Source organism: Dermacentor variabilis, chromosome 6 (assembly GCF_050947875.1).
Source record: "Dermacentor variabilis isolate Ectoservices chromosome 6, ASM5094787v1, whole genome shotgun sequence".
In the NCBI taxonomy this organism is placed as follows: domain Eukaryota; kingdom Metazoa; phylum Arthropoda; class Arachnida; order Ixodida; family Ixodidae; genus Dermacentor; species Dermacentor variabilis.
Genome location: NC_134573.1, coordinates 147,133,301 through 147,150,779, shown reverse-complemented (window position 1 = coordinate 147,150,779; position 17,479 = coordinate 147,133,301). Strand labels below are relative to the sequence as shown.

Here is a 17,479-nt window from a genome sequence, read left to right as displayed (position 1 = left end):
TTGAAGCCAGTGTCCTTATAGCCACTCGGACGAGTGGCGTGTGTCACAGTTCGCCTTGACCGAGCCGAGCTGACGCTGCCATTGTGCAATTCGGTGCAGCGTTGTCCTGCTCGGGCATTATGTGTACCAGGAAAGAGCAGGCGCCGATGGTTGATTAAGCCGCCTGGTAAGACGAGAAGGGCCGTGAAAGTCTGGTACGAGTTTTGGGAGGAATGAGGAGGAGGCGCGTTGCTGTCATGCATTCGGAAATCAGCGTTCGGGGGGGGGGGGGAAACTTGCTTTCATATCGCTGCTTGAACGGATGCAACCACCAAACGGTATTCTGCTGCCGAGATGTCGGCATTTTCTTACGCGCAGGTAGCACGCGAGTGTTAGAGGCGAACGTCCGATTAAGAAGCTTTAATGATGATGCAGTGACCATCATTGCATCAGGAGCACGAGCATATGGCCATCATCATCATCATCATCATCATCATCATCATCAGCAGCAGCAGCAGCAGCAGCAGCAGCAGCAGCAGCAGCAGCAGCAGCAGCAGCAGCAGCAGCAGCAGCAGCAGCAGCCTGGTTACGCCCACTGCAGGGCAAAGGCCTCTCCCATATTTCTCCAACAGCCCCGGTCATGTACTAATTGTGGCCATGCCGTCCCTGCAAACTTCTTAATCTCATCCGCCCACCTAACTTTCTGCCGCCCCCTGCTACGCTTCCCTTCCCTTGGAATCCAGTCCGTAACCCTTAATGACCATCGGTTATCTTCCCTCCTCATTACATGTCCTGCCCATGCCCATTTCTTTTTATTGATTTCAACTAAGATGTCATTAACTCGCGTTTGTTCCCTCACCCAATCTGCTCTTTTCTTATCCCTTAACGTTACACCTATCATTCTTCTTTCCGTAGCTCGTTGCGTCGTCCTCAATTTGAGTAGAACCCTTTTCGTAAGCCTCCATGTTTCTGCCCCGTAGGTGAGTACTGGTAAGACACAGCTATGATACACTTTTCTCTTGAGGGATAATGGCAACTTGCTGTTCATGATCTGAGAATGCCTGCCAAACGCAGCCCAGCCCATTCTTATTCTTCTGATCATTTCCGTCTCATGATCCGGATCCGCAGTCACTACCTGCCTTAAGTAGATGTATTCCCTTACGACTTCCAGTGCCTCGCTGCCTATTGTAAATTGCTGTTCTCTTCCGAGACTGTTAAACATTACTTTAGTTTTCTGCAGATTAATTTTTAGACCCACTCTTCTGCTTTGCCTCTCCAGGTCAGTGAGCATGCATTGCAGTTGGTCCCCTGAGTTACTAAGTAAGGCAATATCATCAGCGAATCGCAAGTTACTAAGGTATTCTCCATTAACTTTTATCCCCATTGCTTCCCAATCCAGGTCTCTAATTACCTCCTGTAAACATGCTGTGAATAGCATTGGAGAGATCGTATCTCCCTGCCTGACGCCTTTCTTTATTGGGATTTTGTTGCTTTCTTTATGGAGGACTATGGTATTTGTGGAGCCGCTATAGATATCTTTCAGTATTTTTACATACGGCTCGTCTACACCCTGATTCCGTAATGCCTCCATGACTGCTCCATGACTGCCGTAATGCCTCCATGACCGGCCCAACTTAAATGCCAATCACGTTATGACATGCATGTCATCACATTCCATTCATGTCATGCAGCATGTCATAACACGCAGATATAAAATCATCATCATCATCATCATATATTTCTGTCAACTGCAAGACGAAGGACTCTCCAAGCGATCTGAAATTATCCCTGTTTAGCGCTAGTTGATTCCAAGTTGCGCCTGAAGATTTCCTAATTTCATCACCCCACGTAATTTTATGCCATCCTGAACTCCGCTTCCCTTCCCTTGACAACCATTCGGTAGCTCTAACGTGCCACCGGTTATCTGCCCTACGCATTACATGGCCTGCCTAGCTCTATGCTTTTTCTCATAATGTCAAGTATACAATATCGGATATCCCATTTTCATCTCTGATACACACCACTCTTTTTCCTGTTTCTTAACGTTAGGCGTAACATTTCCCGTTCTATCGTTCTTTGCGCGGTCCTTAATTTGGTCATGAGGTTCTTTGCTAGTCCCCCGAATACAACGACTGCACACTTTCCTTTTCAACGACAGTGGTAAGCTCCCATTGAGGATTTGGTAATGCCTGCCGTATGCCCTCCAATGCTTTTTATTTTTCTGTAGACAATATAAGTGATTCCAGTTGATGGCATCGTGGTCGCTTCTTTATATGGATATGTATCAGTATATGCGTGACAAGACACGCGTGCATGACATGAGAAGAATGACATGGCATGATATGTTCGTTCAGGTCTTGACATTGATGTCATCGAATGACGTACATGACATGTCATGCCATTAATGGCATTCGTGGCTTAAGAAGGATGCCATTCATCTGGGGACATTTAGGCCATATCATTCATGTCAGGTCATGCACGTGTGCGACGTCATTCATATCCAGATATACCCCAAGTTAAAGGAAGAACCACGACGGCATCCTGAGATTCATATCATTTAGGTCATCACATACATGCCATGACACGCAACTGATGTAACTGGTGTCATGACATGACATGCACATGCATATCTTGTAATTCATGTCATGACATTTATGCCATGTAACCTATGTTAGGTCATGCATCTGTAATTTATATCCTGATACATTTCAAGTTAAACCAACGACCACGACGGCATCATGTTGTTCAGACCATTTATGTCATGACATAATGTCATGACAAGTATGTGATCTCATTGATGTCATGACATGAGATGTGCATGTATGTGTTGTCATTAATGTGATGACACATATTTCATTCATGCCATCAATGTCAGGTCACGCACGCATGTCATGCATACTATTTAGGTTACGACATAAACAGCATGACAAATACGTCATGGCAATGATGTCATGAAAGGTCATTCATGTGTGCATGCATGTCAAGCCCTCCATGCCTATTCTAATATATTTGTAGAAATGACCACGACTGCATCACGACGTAAAAGGACAGACAGACAGACAGACAGACAGACAGACAGACAGACAGACAGACAGACAGACAGACAGACAGACAGACAGACAGACAGACAGACAGACAGACAGACAGACAGACAGACAGAGATAGATAGATAGATAGATAGATAGATAGATAGATAGATAGATAGATAGATAGATAGATAGATAGATAGATAGATAGATAGATAGATAGATAAATAGTCTCCAAGCGATTCAAGTTCGCAAAGAATGCTTCACATTAAAAATGTACAGGCATAAGTGAAAGGCAACAAAACATGACTTAATGGTGCGCATCTAAATACCTTTCTCTTTGACTCAAGTTTGTGCTTTTTCGGAGTGTGATACAAGTAAATGCGCACGAATGCGTGATATATAGGCTGGTTAACTTCCTTAATTATTTATTGACTCTCTCACAAACCTAAGCTGCCATGAACATACGATTGCCATTCTTGCACCGCTCACTCGACGCTATCGGTGTCCTGGGCTCCAGCCTGACCCTCACTCCTCCTCCAGGTATGAGTATTACGCTAGGAACCGATAACGTTGGCGGCCCAGCGGCCTCATCGCACAAGGTTAACCTAAAATCTCGAACAACTTTAACGAGCACTGACTTCAACGCCAGGAACCCTAACTTCTGACCTACACACACTCTGGGCCCCATACCGAAAGGCATGTAGGTCCCAGTGTGGCGACTTTCGTTATTTTCTTCCGCAAATCTGTCTGGAAGGAACTTCTCGGGCTCCGGCCAAACTTCAGGGTCGTGATGGATGAGCCATGGTGTAACCATCACATTGACACCAGTAGGAATGTGCTGCCCACAAACAGTCGTGTCCAGAGAGCAGCGCCTTATCAAATACAGTGGGACGGGCGGGTAGAGGCGAAGTCCTTCGTAGATCACCATGTCGATTCTTTTTAGCCGATGCAGCTCGTCGAAGTTAAGCTTGATTCCTTCTTCAGAAGGAAAAATGTCTTCCATCTCCTTGAATACTTTTTCCTGCTCACTTGGGTGTCTTGCCAAGAGATACACCAGAAAAGAAATCGCGGAAGCCGTAGCCTCTGTGCCAGCCAACAGAAATATTGCCGCATTGGACGATATGTCCTGGTCATGCAAGTATTTGTTAAGCCTGCTACGTTTCTTTTGAGCTCCATCGAGGGCTTCGGTGCCCAGAAGCGTCTGAACCACGCTGGGTTCTTTCGGGAGTTCTCCGGAACGGCGTAATTCGATTATGTGTTGTACATTGCTCATAATGTTTTTGAACGCTTTAGCATGCTTTGTGAATGGATATATCAGCGTAAGGACCGCGCGTACGACGGGTACCGTAAACGCCACTTCAATGGCCGAGTTCTCCATGTCCTTAGAGACTTGCTTGAGGAAGTCCAGAATTGGCTCGTTGCAGCCCTCCTGAGATTTCACCTGTCGAAAAAGCAAGCGAATAGAAATGTTGACCTGAACGTGTTCCCAAGAGTAGGAATGTAGGAACAACACAGACAGGAGCACCTACCTTTTGTGCCAGTACCGTGTTCATGATGAAGTCGAAAGCAAAGTCCAATGCACGATCGAACACTTCAACTTGTCCGCTCCTCAGGCTTATCGAAGATATCTTCTCCACAAATCTAGTGGCACTAAAGTCTGCTACTGCGGAGAGATCCTTTATCCTGTTTGAACTGAAAGCGTAGTTCAACGTAGTCCTCACGTTCTTCCATTTGTTACCTGGAAATAGATATACAGAATACACTGCAAACCAAGGAGAAGTGCGGTTCAGGTTATTTTATTCGTAAGCGCCTTCTTTGGAAACTCCCTGCATGTAATGATATTATTTACTCAACCACTTCTTTATTCTCTTTTTCCTGTGCAAAAGTAGTAATTGGCAATAAAATCCATTAAATGGTATATGTATCAGATATCGATTGGACTGTGGCTTGTTATCGATATCGTGGCTGGTTGTCATTAAGGCGTTAATATTGTTTCATAGAAAGAAATAGAACAAAAAAATCAGTGCACAATAGCAAAACTTCTAGCGATGAGGTGAAGGGTGGTTGTGGAGGACTGCCTGCATCCAGTAAGACACCAAATATTTCATACATGCGCGCCTGCTTCATGCTACACACGTAGCAAAACTTATCTGCTTCACGCGACCATTTCTTGCACATAACTATGACACAAACACTGTTCAGGAGATATGTTTAGTGCGAGTCGGTGTGTAAAATAATGCGCTATTCAGTTCGGCGCCGACAGCTGTTGCGATTCTCGTTATGTCATCTTTCGTGCAAGAATGTTTCTATGGCACACAAAAACTTTGTGTATGCCATCTTTGTACCTTTCTTCGTGCTCGTCGGATTTTGGCCCCATTCCCTTGTACGAAGAATGCTTCGCCAATTTGCCGGCTTTTCAGTGTTGTATGAGAAAAAACATACAGTATAGCGCGCGAGAGAGACATAATATAAAGGTTGCTAACAAAATTTACGTTTGCGTACACCGGCTTCAATCATACAGCCCTAAGTTACAAAGTGGGCCTGACAATTTCACATAGAGTGCAAATTTGGAATATTTTGTTAAACATCAAGATTAAAAAAATACAGAGCGAATAACAAGACTACAAGAAGATGACAACACGGGTGTCTCACATTGCTTTGTTCCTATTTCACTGTTAGCCACAAAGAAAAAAAAGAACGTGTTTCCTACACTCAGCAACAATAAAGCAACATGAAGCGCAAAAGCTTCCTAGGTGGCGCTTCTGCATGTCTATTCAGTTTTTCTTGAAAATAAACTTCGTCCTAATGACTCCACCGATAATGTGAAGCTTACCACCAAGCTGAAAGAGGCTGCTTTTGAAAGGCTCCGCATCCACGAAAGATGTCGGTCTGTCCTGGAATATAGCGGCTTGCTTGACAAGGCACTCGTGTGCCATCTGTGGGTCTGTGATGACCAAGAAAGGTTCGCTCCCGACGTAGACGCCGAACAGATTTCCATGTTCCTTTTTCCACTGCACGAGAGCCTGCAGCAGAGAAGCATTTGCACGTCATTTGTCCTATCAGACGCATTTACGACATCGCAGCACTTCAAGAAATGTTTATTAGTAATTATCAGATTTTCCATTTGGACTGACTCTTACAGGAATCGTTCCCCAAACAGATGTCACGTGCTTAGTTTCGGTTCGGAGACCCTTGCGTCACGATGACCCCTGATCAAGACAATAAATGTGTTCGTACTTTTGTTCAAAATGCTGTGTCACCTTTGTGAAACAGCTTCGCTGGTCCTCCAACTTCACAGAATGGAATGGCTCATATTTTTTTTAAGATAGCCATTTTCTGCTAGCTGCTTGCGCTGGTTTGTCCTACGAAAAATTTGCTGACAGCTCCGGGAGCCCGCGGACATTTCTCGACTTCCGGTCCATGAAAAACGAACACGGTTGTGGCGGCTCTCGGACTGGTGGGCGGAGCTTCCGAAGCTCTTCGAGAAAACTGAACGCGGGACAGCAGCCCCAAGCAGACCAGGACTGTCAGAGACTGATAATCAAAGAGGCCTATTGTCAGATTGTAGTGACGGTGAAAAACAGAGTAGCAAAAACTGTGAACTGCGAAACTAATGGCGTTTTTCACTGGTCGATTCGGAGCAGGATTTCTTGCTCCGCTGCAACGAATCCGAATTTCATTGGTCAATCTGGAGCGGGTTCGCGCGTTCCACTGGTCGTTTCTGATCAACTCGCTCCGCCGCCGAGGTGCGGATTCGGGCGGAAATAGCCCACGTCACTTCCGTCTTCAAGTGAAATCGGTACCCGGTTGGTACCCACAACGCGTTGCTTCGCAGTATGGCTACCTTCGGTGCGGCTGCAGAGCTCGCGTTTAGCGATGAGAGCTCGGACGACAGCGATTACGAGGTGACGCAGGTGCTATGCGAAGCCTTCTATGCACGTTGTCCATGCACAATCCTTGCGGGCGCGACATGGAAATGACGGACAGTGCGAATGCCGCGGTCAAATTACGCACGGGGTACAGCGACTTTAGTCGCCGTGCAAATGTACAGAGCAGAAGTCGGGCATGGTTTCCGGAACCGGTTTGTGTCACGCGTACGCGGAGACTTACTGTGTGATCCTCCGCGGAGCGTTCTTGCTCTCCGCTGGCCGATTCGGATTTGTGAAACCCGAGCGCTCGCTCGAGGATTTCGGCAGCCGCTCCAGATCGATCAGTGAAAAACGCCATAACTCTTTATTGGGCGAACCTGTGCCCAGAAATTAGGCGACGATCAAAGCACAACGATAGAGCTGAGCAAAGTGAGCGATCGTCGAAAATTTGATTAGGGTGTCAAGCCGCCGGCTATTATACAGGGCTCGTCGAAGGTTCCAGCGTAATCGCTGGTGTCCGTGTGTGTTACAGATAGTATTATACAATTCGCGTCGCGCATAAAGTCAGATTACACAAGGTACAGTGACAACAGACAACAACAGAAGCATCGATAACATTCGAGAAACTTCCGACACATGCAGGTGCGTCCAGCGCTGTGCGATAACATTTAACATTTGTTAGCCGGTGCAAAGGTGTCGCCCAAGAAAGATAAAAGTGTACACCTGCCAACATTTTATTCATGATACCAAAAAAGAGTAAATGTAGTTTTGAACTGTGGTATCTTCTGGTCGATGCGATTGCGCTCAGAATTTTGTTGAGTAGCGATGGAAGAGGGCATGATAATCTTTCCTTGCTGTAGTTTGTTCGCAGTCATTGCATGTGCCATAGTTCCGGGTACCGCGTTGCGTGAATTATTGTTCTTTTCGCTAGCGACACATGTTGTAAAAGCGTTGGGTGGTTACCTCGTAATGTTCTTTGATACTAGAGAAATAGCCTCAGTTCGTACATGTTAAATATGCGTACAATTCGCGCACGTGGAAAGAAGAATTCCGGGTTTATCTGAAAGAAGGTGATCACAGGTAGCAATTACAGCTCTTTATTGCAGCGGATACACTACTTTCGTGTTAGTATGAGTCGCTTCTCCCCACACCAAGAGACAATAGATAAGGTAGGATAATTATATATTAACAGCATTACACGCAGTGGAACCGTGTACCGAAACTGCAACAAAACCGCTACTGCACATGATAGTTTTCTAACTATATTCTGACAGAGATGATCCCAGAACAACGCACTAGAAAATACAGCACCTAAGCATTTTAATTCGTTCAGTACCGGAATTGGCCTGGAACATAAAGTGTTAACAACGTCAAGTGTCTTGAATTCAGCACGAAAAAGCGACGCCTTTGGTTTCAGAGACGTTAGTTCTTATATTAATTCGATAGCAGTTATGTGGAAACTAACCAGGCGAATTTCCGCCATCGCCGCCGTCGTCTGTCGGTGTCGCCGTGATGTTTCGTATAAAGTCCAAGCGTGATAACACCGCGGCGGCGTGCCATATGCTGTAGGCGGAGCGAAAGCTTGTGAGGGTGAGCCGAGAAGGACGGTGGATTGATGCGGCTGGTCCCTTCTCGCGCTCGCGAGGGAAGAAGGCGAGGAGGGTGCGCGCCGTCTTCTCAAGCGCGCAAAGGGGGGGGGCGAGATGTTTGCGCGCTAGGAGGAGGGAGAGGGACGGGAGCAGGTTATAGTGCGCTTCTTCTCTTGTACTCGAACTGCGACGACTGAACGCGGCCGCGCATGTCCAATCTTGAAGACAATCTGCGCTGGGTTCGAAAGCTAGCCGACCTGGGATAGCTGATGGCTTCGTGTGTGCTGGGTTCTCGGGCACCTAATTTGCGTTGAAGTGAGATGCAGCACGAAGGGTAATTCGTTCGCCGCTGCTGCCGCCCCTCATAACGCCAGCGTTGACAGCTGTTGTCTGCAGTCATCGAGTGAGATGTGGTCGTGTTCGCCTTTGCACACGTGGTAACCTGCTTGCTAATTTAGTTAGTAAACGAATGTTTGCAGCAATTTACGCAGCTGATAAAAGAGCTAACCTTACTTCGCATAGCTGTCTAATAATTTGCTGTCGCAATCGATGCTTCGCCTGTCGGGCGAAACTGTTAAATTTTTTCTTGGACCATTTCTGAAGCGCCATTAGACCTTTGTTGACTAAAGTTACTAAGCGGGCTTCGTCGGGGCTGGAAAGAAGTGATGCTGTGTCATTAACTTAAATGATGAATTTAGTGTCCATTGTAGTGGGTACGATGTCGTGAATGTATGTGTTAAAAAAGAAATGGCCCAAGAATACTGGCCTGAGGCACCCCTGATACAATAGATTTAGTTGACTAAGGAGCGCTGTCTATTTCGACGTGCAGCTTCTATTGGCTTAAGTACGATCGCTGTAATGGTAGGGTACGTGGGCCCTTGAAAGCCATAAGCCTCTAGTATTAAAAATAACATTTTGAGTGAAATAGAGTCGAGGGCATCTGTGCAGTTAATGAACAAACTCAAAACAATATGTTTATTTTCCATGGACTCTAAAATGCATTCTTTTTGCACTTGTAGACTCTAGTTCTGCGGAAATCAGGCATGATATTTGTAAGAAAATGAAAGAGGCCAGATGGCCGCTAACTGCCGTCAAGACGGTGCCACAAAAGAGAGCAGTTCCCAAGCTAGTGATTAGAATGTCAATTTTGGTTTCGGTATGTAATGTAATTTGAGTAGGTTCACTTAAGGCATTGTTAAGGCCTTGAGGCACGACAATAGACTGCAGGGCACGGGATGTGGGTGTCGAGGTGCATACGAACATTGAAAACACCGCCCAGCACAATGTCACAGTGATTGGTAATAAGATGGCTAAACAAGATTTCTAGAAAAAGATAGGAAAAAAGCACGATTCCCTTCAGGTGGTCGGTATAGGGCACTGATAATGAAATGTCGTGTTTTAATGGCAAGAACTTCGTAATCATCGGTAATTACAGAGATGTTATCAATGAGCTCGCTTGCGATTTTTTTGCCTAATAACTGCAGCGATACCCCACCACGAAATCCTGCGGTCCTGTTTAAATAAAAGTTACCTTATGAAAGCGAGCTTACGAGGTTTAACTCTGAGAATAGGAGGTTTCTGTCAACACGGCAATACTGAGGTCTAAATTGAAGCGAGAGAACAAGCGGTCAAATTCAAGTACCTTGTTGACAGCAGATTGGAGGTTCAGATGAAAACATTGCAATGCTCTGTAGTCAAATTCCTGCATAGTGTCAATATATTTTTGGTGGTAGTACTGACTATCAAATGCGAAATGAGGTTTCGTCGTCATATACAGATATAATGCATGTCCCAGCAAGTAACGGTGTTGTGGTACCCGATTGCCACCCGATTGAGTGCCCTAAATTGCAGAGGGAGATGAGGAAGATGTGAGAGGAATGTTTTGAATGCTGATTTTCTCTCAAAAATAATCGCGGCAAAGCGCCGTGCTTTGAGGCAGTCGGTCACATTACGTCTCCGAGCACGTCGGAGCGTTGATGTTGATCAGAGCCCCTCATCACATCAGAGTGCTGATGTTAAGCAGCATTCGGCTGGTCAGTGTTTGGTCAGCATTCGGCTCGGTCAGCTGTTATCGACCTGTCAGGTGTGAGAAGCATCCAAACGGGCTTCCCCACGTAAGCATAAGTGCTGCCTTCTCCTGACAAAAAGAGCTGACAAAAAGACGGAAGAAACTGGAGGTCAAGAAGAAGTCACGCTTTTCACCGAGCGGACACAAAAGGATAGAAGCAGAAACCAGAGGGCTAGAACGTGCCCCCCCCCCCCCCCCCCAGCCTGCTCTTCACAAGCTGACACAAAAGGGGAGACGAAGCAAGACAAACCAAAGGGCAAGAGGGTGACTACTCCTCACCCCCCCCCCCCCCGCTCTCCACAAGCTGACTCAAAAGCATGGTCGGCGAAAGCACTAATACTTCCACCGGCTCTGGAAGAAAACGGCGACTAGCACAGGACCGCCAGGGGTTATTTAAGGCCGTGCTGGCCCCCGTGTTAAATGGTACCGCTCTTCTCTAATGAGATTCACATACATGTACCAATGAATTCAATCTTCCCTACTCTTTTTCGTCCTCACTATGCCCGGCTTCGTCGTCGTCACCTGGTTCCTGCGGTGAAGACCCACCTCACCCGGTCGAGATCATGTCACAGCGAATACTTTGGTAACACCGCGGGCTGAATTGTTCCTTTCTGTCTAGAGTAATTCAGGTGACACCTCCCACCACCTAATGCTGCAAAGTACTAAACTTTGCGAATCGGAACACTTCGTCTAACCTATATGTTTACATCCAGTTGACATGCTGCTATGCCCTTGGATAAAGACGTACGCTAAGTATATTTCACGCACCTCAATGCGTCTGTGGTCCATTTGCTTCAAGTTTCCCCACAAGAAGTCCGGTTTCGGCCCTGGGATTCCGAGATCTTTGAACAACTTGTGCCTGTGACGACGCTTCAGCAGCCAGAGCACGACTGTGGCCGCGGAGATAGCAACAAGAGCTGTGATGAGAAACGCCGTTTTGTCCATGATAAAAGCTGTAAAAGAAACATTTGTCAGTTATCGTGGAAACGAGAATTGCCTTACGTATACACGCTGTGCTAAAACATATGCGAAGGCTTGAGTGACAAAAATAACCTCAATATGGCAGTTTTTTTAGTAAACGATTCATAACTCGTGTACAGCCGTATAAAACATCACAGAAGATAGTGTTGTAGGTGAAGAGCGAAGCTTGGCAGCAAGAATAGTGAGCTAAATTTGAAAAGGTATGCGAGCTCCATTTGCGACAACAACTGTGCGTGTTACTGTAGTTAACATGAAACACTATTTTTTTTTTAAACTGCCAAAAAATTTTTCAGCACGAGTAACGATTCCTTTTGAACTACGAAACGTTTTGTACGACAATAAATGATTTATAAAATAAGAAAATGAAGACAGCAAATACGCACCTGCAGAAAAGTTGTGGGCCACTGCCACCTCCACCAGCTATGAACGCTGCGACGAATGCGTCCTCAGTTATGTTGTGACGCCGTCAGCATGCTCGGGGCGTGGTAATCCGAGAGTCCAATACGATGTCTAGCTGGACGCTTGAGGTGAATCTCCACCGGAGGGAAACGTTCGTATATAGCGCGGAATAGGTGGCGCAAACACGTGATCTGAATGCCACCTTCTCGGCTGTCTCGACTGCTAGCGTAGTACCAGTGCACTTCCATAGAAATATATGCTGCCCGTCATGCGCTGAATGGGAGGATTATAAAGAAAGAAAGAACGTCGTTGACGCTTCGAGACTGGATAAAAGCCAATAATGGCTGCGACAAATCGCCGCGAAATCTCCCTGGTCGGAACTAAACCTGCAAGTATTCTGGCAACGCTAGGGATCAATAAACAAGCCTGCCTTATACATGTGTTAGGCTAATTTCGAACTGACGAGGACACAAGCTTTGGCCACTTAGTTGGACATTAGGAAAAACCAACGCGATAGACATGGACAGAAAGGAAAATATGTGCGGACTCACAAGCAAGCGCTAACTCGATTTTATTGCTTCTGCGTGCGCATGACGTCATGTATATGTATATGTATATAACCCAGTGCGCACAAGTACAAAACCAGAAAAAAAAGAAGGGCAGCAATAGACAGAGAATATGAAAGGATATCGTTGAGATGAGACTAAAGGGCTGAAATATATTGCTGTTTTTGGGGAGAGAGAGAGAGATTAACATACACAGTCTCGGCAGTGTGTACCTTGGTTATCTTTCACTGCCATCAAAGAAGTTTCGCTCTTTCAGCATTTCGTTCAGGCAGTAACCAGTTTCCTCTAAGTATTTATTTTTTAAAGAGAGAGAGATAATTTATTGACAGGAAAGACAGAGAGGTCGACCTGAGCTAGTGCGCTCTATAGTCTGCTACTCTGCACTGGGGAAGAGGGAAGGGGAGTGAAAGTACTGGGATGGGTGATGATAAGAGAAGTAATGATTGCTTATGTAGATGAGAGAGTTGCCTTGCTAGAGCCGCTCGTCGAGCTTGGTGTCCTGCAGAAACTTTAACATTTCATTTGCACGCATTGAAGTTGCAGTGTCAGGCCATGGGTCGAGGATAGCTTCCTCTGACAGTGGTTGCCTGCCAACGCTGGCTAGGAAGCTTTCTGACGTCCTGCGCTCCAGCATATATGCTGGGCAATCGTACAGTATATGTTCCAGTGCTTCAGGTACCTGGCAGCGTTCACAATCAGGGTGTCAGGATTGGGGGCTCTATCCCATCGCTCGTGGTCCGTTGTCAAGGTTGGAGACTGGCATGAATTCGAAGGTAGCTGGCCCATGCCGTCGTCCAACTTATCCACGCTGAGGAAGTTGATGAAGGGAAGGAGTGCTTCTCATCGAGAACGAGGAATATGGGTTTATTTACGTGTTTACATGCAGTTCATCAGTATAGCATGACTGCGAGAGAAAGTACGTCAGTCTAACACGACTGCTTGAGAGAGTGTGTCAGTCCAACATGACTGCTTAAGAAAAGTGTGTCGAGCATCCGCACAACAGCACTTTTTAAACACTAGGTCCTCCTGCGATACAAGCTGACGCGAACGTTCGTTTAGTCATCGTAAACTAGCCGCCTCTTCGCGGGACGGTTTACACACACACATGCACACACACGTGTTCACGGTCCGAAACCGACACCACACGAATTTCGCAGAACTCGGAGGGGATCGGGTAGCATGCCCGGGTAGCCATTGTCCTGCGTTTTGGTCGGCGCGTGGGAAGGGGCCTTCATCGGCGTTCCCGCGGCAACTCTCCCACTCATGGCAGAACAGGGCGGCGTTCTTGTGTTGCGCACAAAGCCTGCTTCGTCGAACTCCTTCAGTCACACCGGCGACGAGGCTAGAGCGTAACGGTGGTGGTTTCAGCAAAAAGCCTGCTTCGTCAAACGCATCCTTGCTGAAGCGACGGAGAGTGGAGGATGCGCGTATTGTTCCTGACACAAAGTCGATTTAGTCACGCCGTGGCTAGAGGTTGGCGGCGGTGTTCCAAGATGAAGGGTGCCACCGCTGGCGTTAATAGCTGGCAAACTTGCACTGCAGCTGGCCGTTCTTAACAAGGGCTGTTCGATTGGCCGATCAGGTGCGCGTAGCGACGGGTGAAAGCAACGCCCAACCAAATCCTGCGTAGCAATGACGTTTTGCTCCGCGTAACCTTCGGGGGCAAACAGACTTTACCGTCAGGGTCGATCATATGTAAGAGTCTGTGAATGATGTAATCATGGGCTCCGTGTGGCTTTGTAAAGTCCTGCATGAGTGCCTTGATTACGGAGTTGGTGTCGGGTCGCAAGTAGGCAATCCGTACTGCATCAGAGGAAGATAAGGCCGATCTTGCCTCACTGTCAGCGAGTTCATTGCCAATCACACCACAATGACCAGCAACCCATTGAAAAGTGATCACGTGGCCACTTAACTCGGCACTGTGATGAAGTTCGGCGATTTACAGCACGAGCAGGTAGTATGGTCATTTCTTTAAAAAGCATTTTAGCGCCTGTGGCGCTGATTTGGCATCGCAGAATACCGTCCATTTATGAGGTGTCTGCGTTTTCGTAAAACGGACAGCCTCCCGTATTCCCGCAAGTTCCGCAGTCCTAGATGCCGATTTGTGGTCTAATTGAAATCGCTGAGTATTGTCATTTGTCATCCCACGTTGTGGGATGACAAATGCGGCCGTTGTGGCAGATGGTGTGACCGAACCATCAGTATATACTTGTACAGTCCCACTATATAATGTATATATATGGGATAGGGTGAGCTGTTTCAAGTCAGTGGAGGGAACGTGGGATTTCTTCATAATTCCGGGTATCTAAAGCCTCCCTAGTGTTCTTGGCAATGTCCATGGAGGTGTCTCGGGGATGTTGGTGGCCTGGAACCTTGCAGGTATAATGTTTGAGTGACAGGCAATTGCTTTAGAAAAACCACAGTCAAGGTTGGTTCTTGGAAGTGTTGACAGAGGATGGTGTGAGTGCCTGTCAGAAGGCGACGATCGACAGGTTCACAAAACCTGCATGTTGTCGATTGGACAAGCCCGTGCTTCCACTATTGTGCCCTTAGTTGACGTGCAGCGTGGCAAGCCAAGGCATATCCGCAGTGCTTGTGCCTGAAGGCTCTCCAACGTGCGTATACAGGATGATCCCAGGTTAGATAGCACCGGCATGCTGTAGCGTATGCAGCCCACAAGAAGTGCCTGGTACACTTGGAGCAAACTTCGCTCAGAGGGTCCCCATCTCAGTCCAGATATTACGCGAAGAAGGTGTATGAAGTTGTTCAGTTTAGCCCTAAGCACAGTAACATGTTTGGTCCAAGAAAGATTACGGTCTGTTATCACGCCAAGAAATCTGTGGTGGGTTACTAAAGGGAGCGCCGTTCCGTCGACAACGATTGGATATTGTGACATTGATTTGCGCGTGAATGCCGACACTGCGCACTTAGTTGCTGAGAGTTGCAGGCCTCTACGGCGCTAGTACTTCACCGTGATGGTAGCCGCGCGTTGAAGCCTTGCACGCACTTGTGGACGTGTGACCTCAGATGACCAGTACATATATCATCCGCGTACGTGCTGATATGCGTTGTTTCAGGTAGCCCGTCTACAAGGCCCACCAGTATGACATTGAACAATATTGCGTTAAGGACGCCACCCTGCGGAACACCCCTGTGAACGTCATGTATATCAGTCTCGAAATTCGAAGTGGACATTAAAATGGTGTGGCAACTGAGGTAACTGTGCAGCCATGCATACATTCGGCCACCAACTCCACTATTCTCAATCGCCCGAAGAATCGAATGGTGGAAGACGTTATCGTAAGCGCCTTTAATATCCAGAAATATTGCACATACCAGATGACGGCGTCCCTTTTCCTGTTGAACAGAAGATACTAGCTCAATCACACCGTCAATGGACGATCAGCCTCTTCTGAATCCATTGATAAAATCAGGAAGTCCACCCCTCTTCTAGAGTAGCCATTCCAGTTTGCTGAGTACCATCCGCTCCATCACTTTACCGACACAGTTTGCCAAGGCTATTGGCCGATATTGTGAGAGATCATGTGGGCATTTCCCAGGTTTTAGCAAAGCCACAAGAGGACTGCACTTCCAGTGGCCTGGCACAGTTGCTGTGCCCCACGTAGAGTTGTAGAGCCTCAGCAGAATTTCTCGAGCTTCTACTCCAAGATGACAAATCGCGGAGTATGTAATTCCACCTGGTCCTGGACAAGGTGACCGGTGGGAAGTAGATATCGCAGCGCCGCGCTCGTGCATAGTAAAAGGCGCATCCAGACGGTGATCGCTAGATGGTAGAAATGTCAGTAGTGATTGCGTTGGTACAGCACCATTAGAGGAACTCACAAGTAATTTGCAGAAGTCATCGGCGACCTCAACTTCAAGCTGGCCTTGCCGTATGGCCACAGCGCTGAACGGGTGCAGCTGTTGGGGAGGTGATCGAAGACTTCACACAATTATCCAAATTCTAGAGAGAGCTTTTCTCGGATCCAGAGAGCCACAGAATGATCTCCAGCGTTGTTTGTCGAGCTGTGTGGACAGCAAATATGAACAGTCTATGCTCGACGTTGGGGGTATATATCCTCCAATTACTGAGAATATGCGCTGCTTGTACTTCAGTGCTTTGCAAACGTACTCGTTGGAAGTTTGTGGAAGAATGTCTTTAAGAAGGCACGTTAAGTTCCGACGAAAAAAAGTGAGCACTTTGCTTAAACTGTGGCCATTCCTCGACCACAGTGGCACATATCTAGATATGCGTAGCAAAGACGCCATGTTTGGTTCACATATTACAACCACGGGAAACTGGTATTTGAATATCCATTGTCGAAAGTCTGCGAGACGGCCTCGTAGGCCTCTGGCATTCCACTGCCTTATTGCAGATCTTAATAACTGGTTTTCAATAAATAGCACCATGATGCCTTATTGTAGAGCCGCGAGGAGCGGTTCCAAAGCGTCTACAACATGTAGCGCGGCCTTAGCAACCGGCGTCTGTTATCCGCAGAGAAGTGAACGCATCGTGGTTATGGGGTGTTTCAGCATACTTCGTATATTTTAATTTTCTTTCTTATCATTCTCAACCACCTTTGCAGACACATCACTCGACGCATCCAAGCCTGTTTGTCTGGATGGGAGGGAGGGCCATTCAATATCAGAGCCGGTCGGCGGAAGCGCCGGTTTACGCTGCACATGTGTTGCACGTACTGCTGCCGAAGAAAGTATATCGGGCCCGCATCTTGATCGCAGAAGCAAACTTGGCAAGCGAGGAGTTTGGCAGGCGGCCGATGGTCCATCTGTTCGGGAACTAATCTTGTCTTGCTGTCGTCTGTGTCGCGATCGGCGCCTGCGGCCGTGTATCGATGTAGCAGCCTGTCTGTGAGTGGAGTTGTCCCGCACCATGTTTCGAAGCACTGACGTTTCGTCTTTGATTTTCTGGCATTCTTTTCATGTCGCTCCATGTGGACCGGCGCAATGTGGACATTTTAGGTCAATAGCATCGCAGCTA

The 17,479-nt window shown here is 47.1% G+C and overlaps 1 protein-coding gene across 1 annotated transcript; it reads right to left on the bottom strand.

Moving 5' to 3' along the window:
* Positions 1-1,608: 1,608 nt before the first annotated feature.
* LOC142585424 (cytochrome P450 3A29-like) lies at positions 1,609-12,219 on the bottom strand. The gene is made up of 5 exons (XM_075696182.1): positions 11,899-12,219; positions 11,303-11,487; positions 5,842-6,031; positions 4,538-4,746; positions 1,609-4,449 (listed from the first exon to the last, which is right to left on the bottom strand). Exons 2-5 carry the CDS (start codon positions 11,477-11,479, stop codon positions 3,454-3,456), a joined length of 1,572 nt encoding a protein of 523 aa, XP_075552297.1. The 5' UTR covers positions 11,480-11,487; positions 11,899-12,219; the 3' UTR covers positions 1,609-3,453.
* Between the last annotated feature and the right edge of the window lie 5,260 nt (positions 12,220-17,479).

What these genes read in the sequence shown, in the direction of transcription:
- LOC142585424 (XM_075696182.1), bottom strand. Translation starts at nt 11,479, where the DNA reads ATGGACAAAACGGCGTTTCTCATCACAGCTCTTGTTGCTATCTCCGCG. An exon ending in TGGACCACAGACGCATTGAG is followed by an intron (nt 6,032 to 11,302) that starts GTGCGTGAAATA and finishes TCTCTGCTGCAG; the next exon opens with GCTCTCGTGCAGTGGAAAAA. An exon ending in ACACGGTACTGGCACAAAAG is followed by an intron (nt 4,450 to 4,537) that starts GTAGGTGCTCCT and finishes CTTTTTCGACAG; the next exon opens with GTGAAATCTCAGGAGGGCTG.